This window comes from Natator depressus, chromosome 21, assembly GCF_965152275.1.
Source record: "Natator depressus isolate rNatDep1 chromosome 21, rNatDep2.hap1, whole genome shotgun sequence".
Classification (NCBI taxonomy): Eukaryota; Metazoa; Chordata; order Testudines; family Cheloniidae; genus Natator; species Natator depressus.
The window spans coordinates 9,251,561-9,272,429 of record NC_134254.1 but is presented as its reverse complement, the minus strand read 5'-3'; the positions used below and the strand labels follow the sequence as shown (position 1 = coordinate 9,272,429).

General features: G+C 49.3%; 1 protein-coding gene across 5 annotated transcripts in view; it reads left to right on the top strand.

Moving 5' to 3' along the window:
* The first annotated feature begins 2,853 nt into the window (after positions 1-2,853).
* The window catches only part of FOXP4 (forkhead box P4), a 101,062-nt gene continuing 83,046 nt past the window's right edge, over positions 2,854-20,869 (top strand). For 4 of the 5 annotated variants that reach the window (XR_012635994.1, XM_074936261.1, XM_074936260.1 and 1 more), the window contains exon 1: positions 5,786-6,287. Coding sequence is in view for 4 of the 5 variants with exons in the window: in XM_074936261.1 (XP_074792362.1) it covers positions 5,805-6,287 (483 nt within the window). In the remaining variant the exon portion in view is untranslated. Of the gene's footprint in view, positions 2,932-5,785; positions 6,288-20,869 lie in introns of those variants that run through there. The other variant, XM_074936262.1, reaches the window with a different exon arrangement.

Here is a 20,869-nt window from a genome sequence, read left to right as displayed (position 1 = left end):
TATTGTTAGAACGCACCTTCCGTGCATGCACCTGTCAATAATACCACCAAGCAGGAACTCCCATCTCAGCTCCGTGTCCAGCCACTCTTTAAACCTGTCCTCAGATCATTACAAATCTTGTGCTCTTACATCGGAGCCGCTCATCCGCGATTCTCAAAGCATGTGACAAAGCATGATAAATGTCATCCCAGTTTCTCAGAAGGTGAAACTGAGACACAGAGCGGGGAAGTGACTTGCCTAAGTCAGGGTGAGGAGTAGAACCCAGGAGTCCTGGCATCCTGTCCCCTGATTTGATCATACTGCCGCCCCCACAGACATATGGAATAGAAAGTTCCGTTGCAGGTTCACCATGCTCTGTAACGAGACAAATGAAATTAACAGGCAGCAGGTTTAATACAAACAAAAGGACATATTTCTTCACACAGCGCACAATCAACCTGTGGAACTCCTTGCCAGAGGATGTTGTGAAGGCCAAGACCATAACAGGGTTAACCCCCCGCCCCCCACTAGAAAAGTTCATGGAGGATAGAGGTCCGTCAATAGCTATTAGCCAGGATGGTGTCCCTAGCCCCTGTTTGCCAGAAGTCAGAAATGGGTGACCGGGGATGGATCACTTGATTCCCTGTTCTGTTCATTCCCTCTGGGGCACCTGGCATTGGCCACTGTCGGAAGACAGGACGCTGGGCTAGATGGACCATTGGTCTGACCCAGTAGGGCCTTTCTTATGTACATCTGTCCAGATTTAATGCGTGCAGCCAGCCTGTTAGGGATATATATATATAATTTTTTTTTTTTTTTTACTTGATGACATGTGGCTATTTCGTCAGATACATCTCTGAAGGGAGGCAATTTCATACAAATGCCTTGTAACACACATCCCATGGTTTTGAAAGAGAACCCTCCATTACAGCTAACAAGTCGCTCGCTGGTAAAGCCCAATTGCATAAAGATTATTAATCCGATCTATTCGAAACCAGTATGTGTAACTTTTCAGAACTCTCACATTCCCCATCTGTGTAAATGTAAACGATAGAGAGGAAGCATGGGCTAGTGGTTAAGGCACTGGACTGGGACTCAGGAACTCTGAGTTCAGTTTCCATCTCTGCCACAGACTTGCTGTGACCGTGGGCAAGTTTATATGCACCCTGTTTTTCAAGAGCTTGGCCCTCTCTTTTAAGCCTTTAAATGAAGACTAGATTGTGAAGCACTCAGCATCAGTGGCTCCTGTTTTGACCCTTCTGGGCAGATTCTCAATAGAGCTCTGCATGAGGTGTGCTGGGCTCTTCTGAAAATCTGGCCACCTATTTTGGTGTCCTAAATGGAAGCTAAGCTCTTTAGAACATCTGGCCCCTAATCCCTCTGTGCTTCAGTTTCCCCATCAGTGAAATGGGAATAATCTTCCTTTGGCTCCCTGTGAAGATAAAATCCCTTAATGATTGCAGGGTGTTCAGATGCTACAATAATGAAGGCCATAGAGAAGCCTCTAGCTAGACAAAATAAAGTCTTCTGGGATGGAAGATTCTGTCACAACAGCTCACTCATTGCCAAGGTGTAGAAGAGAAAATGAAAAGTTTGTAATTCATCTACGAGTGAATTCTGTCTGTCTAATGCAATTCAAATTCTGTCCCAGTGGTGATGATGCCGACTGCAAACAAGAAGCATGGGAAATCTCACAAGGAATGTTTGTCGATCTCTTCACTTCCTGGCGGGAGCTCCCAAGCACAAATGAATCCAGGCTGCTCTATTCCGATCCGGATCTGAACTTCCCCATAATTCAGGCTGGCCAAGGGCAGGCTGTTAAGTTCTGTTCTAAACTTTTGTGTGTTCGGGTCCAAGGGTGGGGGTTGTTTGGGCCCAGCTCTGCTCCTAAATCCACACACCCACACACCCACACACACACACACACACACACACACACACACACACACACACACACCCCTTCTCTGATGACATGCCAGTACTTGTTATACTTAACGTGCGTTAGAGTAGCCACTTGCTGTACTCACACAGGTATTTAGTACTGCCCACAATTGTGTAGGCAGCATTGTCTTCTGGGCACTCATCCCAGCACTGCTCCAAACCATGGTGCCTTGTGGATGATTGAGCACGGACTTCTAGGAGACCTAGCAGGTGCCCAGGGGGAGCAGAGGTATAACCTTTTCCTTTCCCCCAGAAAGTCCCATGATTGCTGGAGAGCATGCAGGCCACCTTGGAGCCAGGTGGGAGGTTGCACTGCACAAGCAAACCATACCATGGAAGAGACAGGTGCTGAAACTGGATGAGGAGGGCGCTCTTCAGAGGGCAAAGCTCTGCCAATAACAAACCTGCAGAGCTTGTAAACGCTTTCTCCCCTGCTCTTGCTGATGGTCTCTGTACAGATTCAAGGGACAAGTTCATAGATTGCAAGGCTAGAAGGGACCACGGTGATCATCTTCTCCGACCTCTACAGAGACCCGCCCCACAATAATTCCTAGAGCAGATCTTCTTTTAGGAAAAACATCCTGTCTTGATTTAGAAATGGTCAGTGATGGAGACTCCACCACAACCTTTTGGTAAATTTTTCTGATGGTTAATTGTTTTCAGTTAAAAATTTGCACCTTATTTCCACTCTGAATTTGTCTAACTTTAGCTTTCAGCCCTTGGATCGTGTTAGACCTTTCTCTGCTGGAGTGAAGAGCCCATCATTAAATATTTGTTCCCCAAGTAGGTAATTCCGGACTACAATCAGGTCATCCCTTAACCTTCTCTTTGTTAAGCTAAATAGACTCAAGGAGCTCAATCTATCCGTATAAGGCATGCTTTCTAATCCCTTAATCTTTCTCATGGCTCTTTTCTGAACCCTCTCCAGTGTATCAACATCCTTCTTGAATTGTGGGTACTAGAACTGGACACAGTGTTCCAGCGGTGGTCACACCAGTTCCAAATAAAGAGGTAAATCAACATCTCTACTCGTTTTATGCATCCTGGGATCGCATTAGCCATTTTGGCCACGGCCTCACCCTGGGAGCTCATGTCCAGCTGATTATCCACCCACCCTCAAATCTTTTTCAGTCACTGCTTCCCAGGGTAGAGTCCCCTATTGTGTAAGGATGGCTGGCATGCTTTGTTCCTAGATGCCTACATTTGCATTTAGCCATATTTAACGCATATTGTTTGCTGGAGCCCAGCTTACCAAGTGCTCCCGATCGTTCTGCATCATTGACCTGTCATCTTCATTATTTACCATTCCTCCAATTTTTGTGTCAACTGCAAACTTTATCAGTAGTGATTTTATGTTTTTCTTCCAGCTCATTAGAAAAAAATGTTTAAATGGTGTCAGGCCAAGAACTGATCCTTGCGGGACCCTCCCAGAAATATACTCATTCAGTCATGGTTCCCTGTTGACCATTACCTTTTGAGACCATTCCATGAGCCAGTTCTGACGTGTCTCGTCTCACTGGGTTTAGCCTGGAGTCCTCGCCCCCAACCCTCTTCAATCCACGGTGGACAGGAGCATGTTCTGCTTTGCATGGTGCTGGTTGGCTTGCTTTCCTTGACAGTGAAACAAAGCTGAGGGTGGGGGAGATTTAAAAGCCATTGCTGGAACTGAGGAAATTTATGGGCTGGGGTATTTTTAGTCTCTCCAACCCTTTAGCGTCTTGCTATGTGTGAGTGGGGCATGTGGAGGGGCTGGTTTTCAGTTAGAGGAGATACTTCTCATAGACTTATCCACAGTAGTTATTCTGCAGCCCCTCCAGGATGACACACGCTAGCTTCCCTACCTCTGTGGAGTGAAAGATTCATGGGTAGGTTCTCCCTACGTAACGGCCCCTAAGAAAGAGAAACCATTTTGACTCCCCTTCCCATCCCTGAGCATTCACCCATGAGTTGTTAGGGGAGGGGGCAAATGGGAAGGGCCGGGAGTGTGAGAAAGGGAAGCTCTATGGGAGGTGGTGCTGCTCACCTCCTCAGACTGGCTCCAGCATCGAGTCGGCACTGCAGCCCTCCAAAAATCAGGAGATCATAAAAAAGTGAATAAGTTTGGGGTTCTCTCTATTCATCTTGGAGGTTTTTGAGCCTTTAGGGGGCACTCGGGTCACGTTCTCAAGCCTTTTTCCACAACTGTAAGGGTTAGAAATTTTACTTCTTAAAAAAAAAAAAAATACACCAAAATCTGGGATTCTCACGTAATAAACTGACTCCAGGAGTTGAGGCTTAAAGAAAAACACCAAAAACCACTGCTGTGTGTGTGATATTGAAGGGCGAGGGGTGATGAGAAGTCTGAGGGGAGGGTCACTTCTGGTGGCTGATGCATCTTTTTGAAGAACTGCTGCTCCTCAAATTTGAATCCTGCATCCCATGTTGGCTTGGCGCTTGGTTGTGCGCGATTTGTTCTTAACACGCTCTGCTTTGTGTCTGCACTTGGCGCCATCTCTCTGGTTAGAAGAGCTGGTTGAAACTATTTCCAGTGCAACGTTATTTTCCATTGAAAACGCTCATTTGAGAGAATTGAAACACTTTTGCTGGAACTGTCTCCGTTTTGGTCAACATTTTCAACAGGAAAATATCAAAATGTCCTGCTTCATCTGTTTTATATGATATTTGAAATGATCAAGTCCAAATGCAACCTTTTGACCTTATGAAAAAACAAAATGCTTTGGACTATTTTGTTTTTTTGTGAAAAATTCCAAGATTTCTACTTTTTGTCCCAATTCAGGATGAAATACATTTAATGTCAAAATCTTGGAATTTCCCACCAGACAGAAATTCTGTGTTTTGACCAGCCCTGCTGTTTGTAACACAATAAATACACAGAGAATCTAGTTTGCTCATGGTGCTGGAGATGTACAAGTTGGGGCTGCCTGTCTGCAAATCTGTAGCCCCTCTGTAGCCACGCGTATTTCAGTTTAAGGGTGGCTTTATTTTGGTTTAGGTTAAACTGATTTCTACTCCACTAGAACTTAAGTGAAATAAATCACTCCCTTAAATCAACAGAAGAGGGTTGCGCACATGGCCTCTTGGACCAGTTTAATTCAATCAGTTTGAAATCACAGCAGTAACTGAAGCAGTGCATCTCTGTGTGTAGACAGGCTCGCAGGTTAAGGCGCAGCCTCACAGAGTTCAGGTGTTAATGCAGGTGTGAGAAAGCACAGGATAATGGTTGAAGTGCAAAAGAGGCAGGGGTAGGAAGGATTCATAATTTCATAGCGCTGAAGACTAGAAAGGGGCCACCAGATTACCTAGTCTGACCTGCTCTGCACCACAGAACACCAAATTTCACTCCCATGGCCCCTACTGACCCCAAAGAGGATCAGTAGGGGCCATGGGAGTGAAATGTGCCTGAGGACTGAAATGTGTTAGTCTAACTAGACTACGTACCTCTGTCAGAGCACAGGAGAGGCCAGGGTGCCACCAATGCCCCAGGCCCCTGCAATGGAAGGGAATGAGTAGGTGATCCCGGCAGGCGAACCATTCCCCACGTTGGAGAAGAGGCAAAAACACCCCAAGGTCCCTGCTAGTCTGACCTTTCCAGTCCCAAATCTGATGATCAGTCAGACCCTGAGCATGTGAGCACGACCCACCAGCCGGGCATCTGGAGTGACGGTTCATTGGGGGGCGGTGGGGAGTGGGCTTTAGGGAGGGGTTCAGAGGAGGAAAGAAGGGCACTTCTCCAAGTCAGTGGCGGGAATGGAGGTGGAGCCGGGGTGAGGAGAGCCCTGGTGGGGTGGGGAAGACCTGAGCGGCTGGAGGTGGAGGTGGGTCGTGGTGAGACGATGCCCCAGGTGGATCTTGACAGGCAGGATGGTGGGGTGTTGGAGGAGGAAATGGTGCGTGGCCCCGCCTTGAGCTCACTGCTCAAGGGAAATGGTCCTACAACTCCTGCTAACCAGCTGCCTCGTGTGCCGATACTGGGGGCTGTAGAAAGGGCAGATGCAAGGAGGGAAGGGGAACCCTTCCCTGGTGAGGCCAGGGTAGCAAGTACAGGCAACACGCATTGGGGGGCTGCTCTCCCCACAGGCCCTCGTAGCCCGGGGGTAACCCCATCCAGCACCCCCAATAACGCTCTGCTCAGGGACGCTGCTGCTTCTCATTGCTCACCCAGGTCCTGCGAGCAAGTCATGATGGTTGAATCTGCCTCGGAGACAATACGCTCCACTCCCTCCAGCCAGAACGGGGTCAGCAGCCTCACCAACCAGACAGACGGAGGAGGCGGTGGCGGTGGCGGAGGAGGAGGAAGGGAAGGAGGCGGCGGGGAAACCAATGGGGAAATGAGCCCGGTGGAACTCCTGCATTTTCAGCAGCAGCAGGTAGGAAAGAGCCTCTTTCTTCTCTCTCTTGCTCTCTTTTCCCTTTGTCCTGTTTTTTTTTTTTTTTTTTTTTTTGGTTTTGGGGTTTTTTGCATCTCCCAGTCTTTGGGCTTTTGGGACATCTGGAGACCTGCACTGGAAATCCTAGAAATGTCGAGCTAGAAGGGACCTCGAGTGGTCATCAAGTCCAATCCCCTGTGCTGAAGCAGGACCATTCCTGACCCGTGTTTGTCCAACCTGTTCTTACAAACTTCTAATATGGGAAGTCCACAACCTCCCTTGGATGCTTATTCCAGAGCTTCGCTACCCTTACAGGTTAAATATCAGGAAAAACTTTAAGTTCATCTCCTTTGCTGCAGATTAAGCAAAATGCTACTTGCCTAACCCTTCAATGGACATGGAGAGCAATTGATCAGTCCTCTTCATAATGGCCCTTAACATATCTGAAAACTCTTATTGGGTCCCCCCCAGTTGTTTTTTGTCAAGACTAAACATGCCCAATTTTATTTAACCTTTCCTCAGAGGCCAGGGTTTCTAAACCTTTTCTCCTCTTTGTTGTTCTCCTCTTGAGTCTCCAATTTGTTCACATCTTTCCTAAATGCTGGCACTCCGAATTGGACACAGGACTCCAGCTGAGGTCTCACCATTGCAGAGTAGAGCGAGTCAATTACCTCCCATGTCTTACGGCACTCCTGTTAATAGACCCCAGGATGATATTAGTCTGTTTTGCAACTGCATCATGTCGTGGACTCATTTCAGTTATGAGCCACTATCTGCCCCAGATCCTTTTCACAAGAGCTACCACCTAGCCAGTTACTCCCCGTTGCGCATTTGATTTTTTTTTCCCTAAGTGAAGTACTTTGCATTTAGCTTTTGTTGAACTTCGTCTTGTTGATTTTCAAATGAGTTCTCCAATTTGTCAAGATGGTTTTGAATTCTAATCCTCTCCTCCAAAGTGCTTGCAACCCCTCCCAGCTTGGTAGCATCGGCAGATTTTGTAACATGCTCCCCATTCCGTTATTCAAGTCACTAATGAAAATATTGAATAGTACCGGGCCCAGGACTGACCCTGCAGGACCCCATTTGGCTCCTCCCAGTTGGAGAACGAACCATTGGTAACTATTCTTTGAGCGCACCCTCATAGGAAAGATGGTACTCAATCGGATCCCTCTGAAGCGTTGTCTGCGGTGGAGAACACGATAGCTGCATCTGCTCCACCTGACCTAGGCGCCGCACGAAAGAGGAGGCAGGTGCGGCGGGGCTGCAGCTCTCAATACTTCAGTAAGCTTCTGCCGTCCAGCAAACCCCACCTCACCTCAACGTGCGTGCCTTGCTCTGGGCCAAGCTTGTCACTCGTTCTCAGCCAAGAGCATGAGTCTCCAAGGACGCTGATGCTGCTCGTCGATGGGGAGTTCAGACAAGGACCTCGCCTTCTGGCCCCCTGAAGATCCCCCTGGTACGCTCGTCACCGTAGTTTTGGGATGTTAGCTCCGATGCTCGGGCCAAATTCTGGCATGGCCAATTGCACCCCACCTCCTCAGTTCTCCTGCAGTTTCAGTTGGAGATGGCGATCTGCACTTCTGACTGTTCTTTAGTGTTGCAGTGCGCTGTTGGAATGGGTGATGTGATGTGCTCTGCTACAGAGATGGCTGCATTTCAGTGCTGGCAGGGTGACCCCTGTGTTGCTATAGTCCGTGTGGCTCTGGGATCCTTTCATATGGAATAAATGTAAGACGGTGTCAAAAGCTGAATGCGTGGTGGTGGCATGTCAGGGGAGGGAAAGGGCTGTGAGTTCAAAATGATTGCAAAAACCCGCTGGGCATAATTTAGGTAGCTGCTTCTCTCTCTGCTCCATGGGCTTTTCCTCTTTACTCTCGGAGATTACTGAGGTCTGCTCATTCTCTTCCATGCTTTGGGGCTCGCAGCCCTGTAAGGAGGGGTGCGCTGGTGAGTGTGCGTAGGCCTGCCTGTGTGAATCTGTCTCTGAGCACGCCTGTAGTTGCACAGATGTCTTTCTGCAAATGCATTTGTGTGCATGAGTCTTGGGATTGGTGTGCCAGTCAGTTTATGTGTGCATACGTCTCAACCTGTGTGTGCATGCATGTATTTCTGTGTGCATCTCTGTGCTCGTGTACACAGGCCCTTTGGCCCATGCCGAGTTCTGGGGTGCATTGGTGCACATATAGCTTGATCTCTGCATGTATGCACACACATGTAACTTGAGGGATACATGCACACCGAGCTATGCACATGCCTGCCAAGTATGTGTGCATACGTGCAGCCATGCTTGTGTAGTGTGTGTGTGTGTGTGTGTGCACGCGCACACAACTCTCGCTCACTGTGCTTGAGTGCAACTAGGGGTGGCGTGGGGGGCGCATGTGTAGTTTAGGCTGGGGGGGGCGGGGAGGATTGCATGCATGCCTGCAGGTTACCTTTTCAAAACAAACTTCTGAGAAAACATAAATTTTCCTCCTTGGATACTAAATAAGGCAATGATCCCAGCCTCGTGTGGAGATCGCCTCCCTGAGCCATAAATTCCAGCGTGAAAGCTGTACAAAATTGCTGTGTCTGATACTTCAGTAGCGAGCGCTGTAAATCCATTACCTGAATAACAGCCGTTTCTCACGCAGTTAAGCCACTGTTCCCCTGATCTGAAGGGTAATCATGCATGTAATGCTTCTCCGAGTCACCCCGCCGAATGAGATGCTGCTCGTCCTCTCCCCTCCCCGATGGGGAAGGGGGGGTGCGGTTGCCGTCGCAGTGCCCTGCAGAGAGGGCGCTGAAATTCACTTAGTGGCAGCGTGTGCTTCAGACTCGCCTCGCTATGGTAAATAGGAGCCGTTTGTTCAGTCACAGCTGGGACAAGGCAAAGGGGATGGCGGGCTGTGTGCTCGGAAAGCACAAGTGACTCTGCCAGAGCCCCGGTGGCTTTGGCTGGGGACCGGGTAAAGGCTGTTTTAATTCCCATTAGTGCCTGGCATTCCTATCGCACCTGCTGTCCGCTGGGGGCCCCATCCCCCCCAGTGAATGCTCACTCGTCCCCTCGCGTGCACCGGATCACTCGCTTCCCTTCACACGTCCCCGGGTGCTGTATGCAGGCTGCTGGGGGTCAGGCAGAGAGAGCTGTGTGTTAGCACCAGAGGCTCATAAAGCATGTCAGAAAGGTTAGTCAACGCAAGGCTTGCAGCACCGCACCCATGGAGGCAGGGAAGTGCTGGTGGTATCCCTGTTTCATGTGTGGGGTAGGGCAAAGAGGGCAAGTGACTGGGCCAAGGTCATGTGATGAGTCAGTGGCAAGGAGGCCTAATCCAGTTCTCTAGTCACTAGCCTGCCCTTCCCTCTGAGAATTGGGGAATGGAAGCCAGCACTCATGGCAGCCCTCCCCTTCCAGAGCTCGGAACAGAACCTGCGATCCATTGGACCAGACATGGTCTCTGACTAGGTCAATGTATCTAGATGGGTGATTCTTAACCTTTTCCATACCTGGGCCCCCGTTCCCATCCCAGGCACCCCTTGTGCCTAGCAACATGGGCTGGGTGGGATGGTCTCGACCCCCAGATCAAGAATGCCATGATCAAGACACCCCGTAGTGACGCTGTGCTAATGGAGGGTAATTCAGATCTTTGTCAGACACAGCGGTGGGAAGAGCAACCCGTGTAGCGGAGAGGCGATTTGGGGATGTGGATTAAAAATTCTCTTTGAATCTTTTCCAGCCGTTGTGGTCATCTGGTCACTGAATCACTGAATGCATTACAAAGTGCTCCTTTAGAACTGGTTGGTGGGCTGAGGTGGAGAATCTACCCATCCCTTTAGCCCTCGTCAGCCTAAATCCTATCCCTGATGCTGTGGTTTCTTGGCCTTAGCAAAGTCTCTCCATCCTGACATTCCAATGGTGTTCGTATCCCAGCCCTGCAGGCACCACCGCCCATCTGGGTCGCTAGTCGGGAGCGATGAGGCAATAGGGGATGTCCTTGGAGTCACAAACTATTCCCCCCGCTCCTCCTTATATAACCCAGGAACAAGGGAGAGCGGGATGATGATGTTTTGACGCTGCATGTAATTACCCTGTGGAACTCTCTGGCACAAGGTTTTACTTGGTGAGCTTCCAAACATGAATGACATCTGCAATGACAGTAGCTTGAATAGACATTCCTAAGGCCCATCAATCTTTGTGCTTCAGGGAACAAGCTGAGCACCAGCTGGGGTCAGGATTAAATGTCCCCATATATAGAGTTTTGCACAATTAGGTGCTTTATGAAGGTTTTCTACTTTCCTCAGACACATCTGGCATTTACCCCTGTCGAAAGCAGGATACTGGACCACTGGGCTGTTCCTGTCTGCTGGTTCTCATGTCCCTGCTTGTGCTGAAGTTCCTGAAATGTCTCGGTTTTGTTTTTTTTAACTATGCGAATTCCACGGAGAGTTTAGAAAAATCGTTTATGGGCCATTGAGGTCTATGTGGAGGAAATCATTGGATTGATGCCATCCCCGAAAGGGGGTTGCAAACACATAATCATCTAGGGTTTAAATGCTTGGGGAGTTCCGACAAAATTGTCCCCAGCCTAACACAAAGTGCGTTCCTTATTAACACTTAGTTTTGCAAGCCTGGCGTAAATAAACCTCTGGAAGGGAGGGAAGGGGTTGTTCCATTTATAGAGGTGAAATGACTTGCACACAGCAGGAAGAGAAGTCAGAACTGGGACGAGAACTGGGGAATTTCTGGCTTCTGGTGCGGTGCTTGTACTAAGAGACTGTATCTCTTTGTCTCTCTAGAAGGTGTGTGGCTTTCCGACTGATTGAGGGGGGGTGAGAGAGGTCACGGGGAGGATCCTGGGCAGAAGTTCCTCTTTTGCTGAGGTGGGTTCAAGCCCCAGAATTGGGCTGCCTGTGGGTCTGGATTTTGGACCAGGCCCTGGCCTGAGCTTTTCATTGCGTTCGTTCCAGTTGCCACCGGTATATCGCACGCTCTCTTCCCGCGCTGAGCAAGTGCCCGTCTCCTGAGCTCAGAGTAAACAAGGCCGGGAAACGTGAGCTGGGCTGTGGAGTAATGAGGTGACAGAAGGAGAGAGAGATAAACAGAGAGAGTCAGAAGTCAGGCATCTGACAGGAGTTTAGACTGAAACAAACAGCGCTGGAGAGAGCGTGCACGTCATTTTTGAACAAGACGGAGTGTCTGTTTCCACGCAACGGGCAGAGCTGAAGAGCTTGTTTAAACAGAGATGAAAGGAGTGAGGTGGCTGCACGACCTGCAGCCGGCGCTTGGCCCCGGGAGGGGTTGCCGAATTTGAGTGCAGGAAAGGGGGTTGGTCCAGGCCGGGGGACATCTTGAGAGCTACCTGCCCGAGTTTTGTGCTAGGAAACTAGTCTGTCGTTCTCGGGACTTTCTTAACCCTTTGCAGACTGCAGACGCTTCCCAAAGGGCTACAGAGGGATCCCACTCAGGAGGTGATCGCCCTGTTCTCACCAGAGCTCTTGGCCCAAGTTACCATGTTGTACGTGCAGTGCTATACGCTGTGGTTTAAGAGGGGAAGGGAAGAAGAGCTGGTCCAATTGAAACTGCCATGACAGGGTAAGAAGCCAGCAGATTGGACTTTCCCAAGCTGGACAGGGTCCTCAGCCTGAATGCCTCCCTAAAGAACTGAAACAGCCATTCCCATAAAAGGGGCAGCTCCTATCCTTGGCCCTGCTAGAGACCCCACCTGTCCAGTTATTTCCAGCACGGGCCTTTGCTCGGTGCGGTGAACCTTATGTCCCGATGGGCACACCTTTTGGGGCCTGGGAAGGTGCCAAAACCATTTGGGGGCCCATGAGAGTCCTTGCACCACACTCTGTGCAGGTCAGTCTCTGCAGACAGCCCAGTGTGACGTGACACATGTGTCCCACCAGCTTGGGCGTCCTATTGGGCTTGACTAACATGAGTGCGCAGCGCCACCTTCCCAATGTGTGCAGGTGGAGACCGATGGCTTGGCTTCCTTGCCACCAGGTGTAATATCTCCTGTGGAGCTTTAACTGTGACTGATTCTTTTCCCCCACCCCTCCAGCCCCATGCTGCAACCACTATTCCATGTTCTTGTTTCTTTCAAACCTAGGTTTTGCCACGCAGGGTCAGATCAGGGGTCAGTCTAGTTTTGTGCCCGTTCTCTGGCAGCGGCTAACTTGAGCTGCTTCAGAGGAAGGTACAAGAAAACCCCATCATGGACAGTTAAGGAATAACCTGCCCATAGGCAAAGCCTCTCTTCCTGACCTCAGGCAGTTAATGGTTGGTTTATTCCCTGACACATGAGGATTAACACAGCCCTTCCATCCTTGTGTATGGTCTAACTGAACCGTGGATGTTCTTATTTTTTTTATACACGGGTGGTGCTTGAGCTGAACCCACTAGCCACGCAGATTGAACACTTGGTTGTGCAAAATGGGCACGCACCGTGCGAAGAGGGACGGCGTGTGCAATGATGCCCAATTTGCATGTGCACACACTCTGCAGCTTCAACCCAGGTGCCGATGGTTTTAGAGACCGTCTGAATGTCATTTTGCTCTGGGATCTAGTGCCAGTTTCAGTACCTGTCGCGCTGTCCCGGGTCTTGAGCAGCGTAATATCTGTGTTAACCTAACAGGCCTAACCAAGATCCAGATCTAGCCCTTGGAGTCTGGGTCGATGTCCGAGGACTGGGTTCTGATCTTGGTTAGCCCCTGCTGGGTAAACGCAGAGTAAATCCATTGCCGTCAATGGGTTCACTCTGGATTTACACTGGGGTAACGGGGATGGAAATCAGGCCCCTAGACAACAGCCCCCAGCCTTCTCAGACTGGAGCGTTAGAAACAGCTTCCTGCCTGGCTTCCGCAGGCCCTTTCTGAACAGGGTGGAGGGGAGGGAGGGATCTTTCCCCTCCCCATCCCCCAAGCAAGGTGATGCCGTTAGGCCTAAATCCCTGGATTTCAATGGTGGGGCCCAGTTGAAAAGCATCCTGGGATTCAATAGCGCGCGCTTACATTGTGGCAGGGGTCGCTGGAGGGGAAAGGCCAGCCGGGGTCATGGGAGGGTTGCCTAGCATCTGGGAACTCCCACAGTGGTTGCTGTGGGAACGTCAAGAGACCTCCAGCGTGCTAACATCCTGTAACGGGATTCAAAAGGACCCGGCTCTTTGCACATTAATGAGTTTTTAACTCGGGGGGGCTAGTCCCCGCCCTGCTCCCACCCAACAAGGCACCCAGTCAGGTGGGGAAGCTGGGAGGACTGGTGGAACTCCTTCCTTTCCATGGCCCTCAGGGGGGAAGGTCGGGATGGAAACTGGGGACTAAGGTGGTGAGTGGAGAAGAATCACTCGTAGCAGGATGAGTGATTTTTGGGGAGGGGGATGTGCCAGATATCACAGCAACAGGTCCGCACTGCATCCCTGCTGCCCACTGACTGCCGCTGGCTTCACGGGGGCAGGAACCCCTCAGGCAGCAGAGGAGGAGATGAACCTCACAGAGACGCCCACTCCGGCTTTCATCCCAGGCACTTGGTCAAGTGACTGCCTGGGAAACGGTGGCCCCAACGGGTTGAAAAGTCTGGTGCAGGATGGGTCTGGTCTGAGCCCGAGCAACTCCTTTGGCCTCCCCTGCGTTCCTTCATGCTCCATGTCGTTGTCTTAAATCTTGTGCGGCTGGCTCTATGAATCTCAGGGGGAGCTCCTGTCCCTCTCTGAATGCTGATACTGATCGTAGGCTTGTGGTGGGACTGGGCTGACATCTAGCTCTTCCCACACCTAAAGGCTTCTGGCCAAGATTTTGATCTAGTGATTCTGGACGTCTCACTGTGCCCAAATGGATGTGCCTTAAATTTGACCTGGCTTCCGGAAAGTGCTAGACCCGCCCTCTGGAAATCAGGCCCCTTGAAGGTTATTTCCACTTGAGTACATAAAAGGTGAAGAACCCCAAATGTCTTCTGATAATCTTGGATCCAGAGATCTCCTCTTAAAATGGGGGCTAAGCCCCCTGTGCTGTGTGAGCCTGGAGGCCAGGTTGGGTCTTCAGAGGTGAGTCATAAAAGTGATCATCCTAGCATTTCCCCCCAAAAAAGTGGCTCTCGTACTTTGGCCAGACTTGTTCCAATCTTGGTTCGCTCCATTCTGCCTCCTGCAATTTCCCTCACCTCTCCCTGCAGTTTGAGCTACTTAGGGTATAATCTTCCTATCAAAACCAGTTGTGTGTCGAAAGTGTTGCCAGCCCTCACTCAAGAGGTGGCTGCATTCTGGTGATTGGTGTGTGTATCTAATGTAAAATGTATCTGGAAAGATTGAGGGGTTTTTTGGGGGGTGTTTTTGAATCCCTCAGGAGAGAAAGTGTTAGTGGAATGTAAGGGATCCATGTTATGTTTTTCCATGTGTCTTGCTTCCTATAAAGTTTAGCTCTTCTCTCTTCCTCTTGCCTAACCCAGTTGACCTTGCCCTGTAGCCAGTGGGGAATGCAGGCCAATGGGCAGGAAGTGCATTTCATCTCCAGAAGCAGCCTTAGGAAGTAAACCTATTCCAATGTCACAGGCTTAAACTTCTGCTTCCCAGCTGGGTCTGGATGGAGTGACATTTCATGCAGCCTCCTGCTGTCTCGTGTCTCCCATCAATGAGCCAGCATTCAGTTGCAATTGTCTGTACAGGAGTTTTTTGGGGCTCTGGCGCTGGCTTAGAGGGGGATTCTCCGGGACAATTGGAAACTAATGGGGCCAGCTCCACCATTGGGGGGGCCTTCCCTGCTTCCCCTCCCCATGCTCTCCTTCGCCATTCCACAGGAGATATCAAACTCATGAGTAAGTGGAATGACGCTTCCGGAGGAGGGGGCCAGATGTGCTTTTAGGCGCCACTTGAGGATGGTCGATGGAGCTGCTCGGCCCTATGATGTCTAGTATATTTAGGCACCTCTGGGGTCACGATTGTATCTAGCCCCCCAATGGGGAGCCTCACTGTGGCTTCAGCCTGCTTGCCCCAGACAGGCAAGTCCAGCTCCTCCAAGACCTGGGGCCCAAAGCAGGACTTGGCCAAGAAGCAGGCGGGGAATGTCTGCGGCCATGGCTAGCCACGCATCGCAGGGCTCGGGAGGGACAATGTCCCCCCGGGCAGGGAGTGGGGGCGGGTGCCTAGAACCTTTGTCTCCAAGTTGCCAGCACTCTGACGTTGCCCTCGAGGAGTTAGGGAAGACTTGGTCTCCTTGAAGTCCCTTTGTTGCAGGGCTTTAAGGGAGGAGGGCGTCGCTGCCATCGGCGGGTCGCTCGGCATGGTAGGCACTTCTTTTGTGTGTGTGACTCGCACCAGACAAGGGAACCTTCCAACTTCAGGCAGCTGGGAGAGGGGGAAGGGGAAGGGGAGTGAGAAGGAGGGAGGCAGTGAGCCAGAAAGGGAGAAGAGGGGGTAGGTGGAAGGAGAAGGGGAGGGAGGTTCAAAACAGGGAGGAGGAGGTGGAGGGAGGCAGGGAAGGATTAGGAGGTGTCTGGATGGGAAGCAGGAGGAGGAGGAGATCTCAGCAGGGACGGGGAAATGATGGGATGGAGGTGGGGCACAAGAAGGGAGGTGGGTTGATAACAAGGGAGGGTTTTGTCTTGGACAAACAGTCAGAAAACCTGCCTTTTTAATTAACCCATGGGGGTTTTCAAAAATGACTTTTAAAGGCAGCCCTCTACACCAAAACCAAACCAGCTGGCAGCGCATCCTGGAAGATCAACTTCCCAACCAGCAACTAGAGCTCACTCGTGTGGGAACCCATACAGGAGGTTTGAGACCATGAACCCTCTTAGTCCAGATTGAAGGCTTGGATTTTCAGTGCAGTCAGGTGCCTGATGCCCATGGAAATCTCCTAAATCCTAATGAGTTTCACTGGGACTTGAGCACCTAACTCTCCTTATGCTCCTTTGGAAAACTCCAGCTTCAGACTGCACAATGCTTGCCTCCATCCCCAAAATCAGCACCCCCTTCTGCTCCTCTCTTTGTCTCCGAACCTGTCAGCCTGAGGCCTCCTGGTAGCACACTTTCCAAATTGCAATTATATAGAAAGGGCCCATCTGGAAAAGCCATCCCATCCGTCTGCTGTAATATTTGTTCTGTGCTTTTTTTTTTTAAATAAAAATACTATTTATTGCAGGCAGATGTAAAATAAATGTTAAGGTATTAAAAGCAAGATACCAAACTTATAACCATATCAGCCGTTTTTCATATTTAAAAGGGAATGGAGGTGGTGGTGGGGAGACTCTGGTGTGGATGACACTGTGCTATAAAAGCATGTGGTCGCATTTCAAATGTATTATGTCATATGCTATTATTAGGGTATTTCAGATAAAAATGAGATGAGAGCACTTAAGTGAAACTCATCTCTCTATTAGGTTGCCTGATTTATATTTCATATATGACTGAGCATAAATGTTGTTCCCTCCCCCCCCGCCCTCCCCCCAAAGCACGGGGAGAAGTGAATTGTTGGGAGTAATGGTCAGACTTGTTCCTTGTGTTCTTCATTAGTGAAAATGGATTTAACCCCTTTAGCCAAGGAGGATCGAAGTCCAGAAGCGTTAGGGTGTGTGTGTGGCAAAGGGTAGAACATCTGGGGCCGAGAGAGTTGAAAAAGATTTTTCCCTTTTGTAAAGAATTCTGTCGTTTTTATTAATTTGGATCTCTTGGAGCCATTTGGTTCTGATTATATGAGAATGGGGATGGAGGAAGTGGAGTGAGGGAGTGGATTTCAATATGGCATAATTTACTGTTAATATCCATCTAAAAATATCTGTGTGTGTATTATTTTAATAGTTCTAATTCTGGAATGTGACGATGTCATTTTTATGAGGGTAGTGTAAAAATAATTTATAATCTTTTTTTTATTCCCAAAAAGCTCTTTTGGGGTAAAAGGAGACTGGGGGGGAAGGAGAAGGTGTAGTATCATTTGTATAGTCCCCTCTTTCCCCCCACCCAGCTCTATTAATATAATTTCTGTGGTGGTTTTTTTTTTTTTTTAAATCATTGGAGGTTAAGGCCCCATTCAAAGCTTTGATCCCATCCAGGAGGGAATTCCCTTTGGTTAGTTTCAGCCAGTGTTTTACCCCCATGCTGTATGGAAATCCACGCCCTCCTGCTGCAGCAGAGAGCACTTGGTCTTATGGTCTCTCCTGCTGTACTGTCTGGGTGACAACTGTTAATTAAAAATGTGGGGTTTTTTTGTTTTGTTTTGTTTTTAAGACTTGGCCTGAATACTTTTACGCTTTTATTCTGCAAAGATTTTTCCAAAGTGACCCAGTGATTTTGGAACCCCGACTTGAGACCCACCCCTCTGAAAATCATGCCCCTTTTGGGGGGGGGTCTCTAGTTGGGCATCCCCGATTATAAGTCACTTCTGAAACCATAGGCTTGTCCTCTTTGGAATATCCAAAGTACTGTCCATCTGGATTCTGTATGTACCAGCATCTACCACCATAGCATTTGAATGCTTAAGCACTGCTGTTAGCCCAGTGGCTACCTTAGCTGGCTGGTAAGGTCCTCCCTCTCCCAATTCAGAAATTCATTTAACCGCCTGCATCCATCCTTAATGCTGGGCCTTGAAGGTTATCAAGTTCTGAAGAGCCCAAAGAAGAATGGAGAGAGCCTTAAGGAGAGAGCCTCTACTGAAAACGCCTTGCCTTCCATTCCTGGCCTTCCCTCTAAGGGATCATCCCATCCCATCTAATCCAGTCCTGACTTGGATGCGCTTCTCTTGCGTTTCCATGCTGGTTAGTTCTGGGGCTTCTCCATTCATTGGTCCTGCGGTGACCCAGCTCTCCCCAGCAGTGGTAATAATGCCTGGCTCTTGCATAGCAATTTTCCTCTCTAGTTCTCAGTGCTGTACAAAGGTGGTCGGCATCATTATCCCTGTTTTACAGCTTGGGGGAAACCGAGGCACAAAAGGGCAGCTCAGGGAGGGGGAGTGACTTACCCAGGGTCACCGGCAGGCCAGCGGCAGGAATGGAACCCAGGTTTCCTGAGTGGCAGGCTGCTGCTCTAACTGCTAGGCAAGAAGGTTGTTCAGCAAATCGACTTGCCATACGGGCTGACGAAAGGCACAGATTTGACGCCCATTGGAGACCGTGTGGAAGCTCAGTGTCTAGGGTCCGTTCAATTTTTAGTCTCTCCTGGGACTGCCAACATGGAGGCCACGGAGTTCTAACTGGTGGTGATTTTTTGTGATTGAGATCGAAATAGGACTTCTAGGAACGAGGGATGAGATGCACCAGATCCATCTCATACAGGAGGACAACTTCATCACCAGGTTCATTTGCTCCTTGGCTTGCTCGCCAATAGTATGAAACCTGGCCTAAAGAAGGTGCATTATTCCAGGGAAGAATTAAATGCCATGTGTCTTGGGTGGAAAGCTGGATAGTAGACTGTTCCCGCTCTGGGATCCCCACACGCTGACTTGTGATGACCCGCTTTCTTCTGAAATTAGAGGGGGGAATACAGCATGTAGTATTTATTTCAACCATAGCATGAACTCAAAGGAATCAGGCTCTCAGGTGAAAAGAGAACAGACTCATTAGCCAATAGAGCTGTGGTGGTTCAATTTTTCCAGTGCGTCCTGGTGGGAAATTCTTCGCTACAGCAGAATCTCTTATTTCTTCCTGGGATCCGATACTAGCATAACGCTTCTGTTGTCTGAACGTTGTGTTCGCCACACCCGGGATTAATCTGAGACTCTCTTTTTTTCCTAGTAGTTCTTGTTGCTCTGGACTTGTACAGCCTAGCTGCAAAGAAAATCAAGTATGAAGCGTATACAAAGAAATCCAGACACCCCGATTCAGAAAGCCCTGGGCTTTGGGGCAGTTTTGTATTTGGATCTAGATGGGAATTTAGAAATCGGGGAAACCTCTTTTTTTTTCCCCCAAGGAACTAAGGGCTTGTATACATGCAAGGGGCTTTTTTGATACTACTTTTTACTATATCTGTTTAGAATCTGGTGTCGTTAAGTGGTGTGATCCTCTAATGTGGACACCGTTATACCAGTGCAAAGGTGCTTAAGTTGTACAAACTGTACCAGTAGACTGGTACAACTGCATCCCCACTAGGGGTGTTCCTGATCTTAGCTCTGTTGGGTAAACACTCCTCACAGATATAGTTAAATCAGCACAAAACCACTACATAGGTCAGGTCTCTTCCCCTTCCGCCACCTCAACATTTGCATTCCCTCTGCTCAGTAACAGGTTGCTGCCACTGGTCTTGTAAATGAGGAAGCCAGGCGGTGTCAGCTGTTGATGTGAGTGTCTTAAATCTTACAAACTTCTTTTTAAAATGGGCTAATTTACTGATCAAAGACAATCATCCAGGAGACAAATTGGACACAAACTATTTGTTCCTAATTGTGGCTATCGCGCTAATGACTCTTTGAATAGCACTGTGGAGCAGGGTACAATTTAACTCCCCCTCCCCCCTTCCCATTTCATAGATCATTAGCAGGAGGTGAAGGCAAATTCTCTTCTAAGTGGGGACCTTTTTTTCTTTTTCACATGTTCTCAAAATTAAATAGCAAAGAATTATGGGTAATTTGGACTCCATGCTTTCTAGCTTTAAGAGGTGGTTCCATACTAGTAACTTCAAGTGTTGCTTTTTGAAGCTAATCTTCTGGCCTGTTGAAAGAGGTTAGCAAGTGCAGGTGACCTGTCCAAAAAAAACTTGTCTTTCATCTCTACTCCCGTCTCATGGTGGTTCTGGCCCTGGTGGGAGCCCCAGGTTGGAATCTGGTAAAGAAAGCGCCCGTCATAAATCAAGCAAGACTTTTGTAAGCGTGGCTTCATTGTTTCCTGAGGAAAGACAGCAATGGACTACAGTCATCTCTGGGTGGCCGTGAATATCCCATGACGACCCGCTTTCTTTGCTTGGCAAGTGTCTCCCACTGAGTTTGTTAGAGATGGGCCAGAGCTGCACTGTTCTGCTCCCGCAAGGTTCTGGGGTGTTGAGAACCAGGATTATGGATTGGGTCGGTCTCTGAACCTTTCATACACTGGCAAAATGGGTCACCTGGGGATCAAGATGAAAATGAATGATGTTCTCTCTCTGATCGTGCTATTACCCTCACCCCCACAACTGGTAAGTAGGAGTAAAGTGCTGGTTTTTGCCCATGCAGCTAAGCCAATGCATCTCAGTTCTCACCAGCAGCTGTTCAAGATCTCAGCAGCCTCTCCTCCGTAGTGGATGTTGCCTCAATGCCCATTTTCCCCATGGTGATGGAGTAGCTGACCTGAAGGCTAAGCCCCTGCGAAGGATGAAAGACTTATGCCGTGGGTCCCCATTCTCCTGGATGGCTGTCTCAGAGACAGCCCTTGGGTTTTGCCAGCCAGTGCCAGTCATCTCCCATTCAATTCTAACCCACCAGCCTCAGCCCTGGCTTTGTGGTGACTTAAATCACACACAAGTGGGCCCTGTGGGCACGGCTCTCATCACCGAGGTAGGAGGGGGAGCTTGGAGTACAAGTTGCTAGAGTCAGTCAAGTTTACAGGGTTAGAATGAAACTTTCCTTGGTGGCAGATCCAGTCACTGCAGGGCACCTTGCACGGAAGCAGCTGGGGCTGGTGGAGACAGCATGATGGAGTAGATGGACCCCCG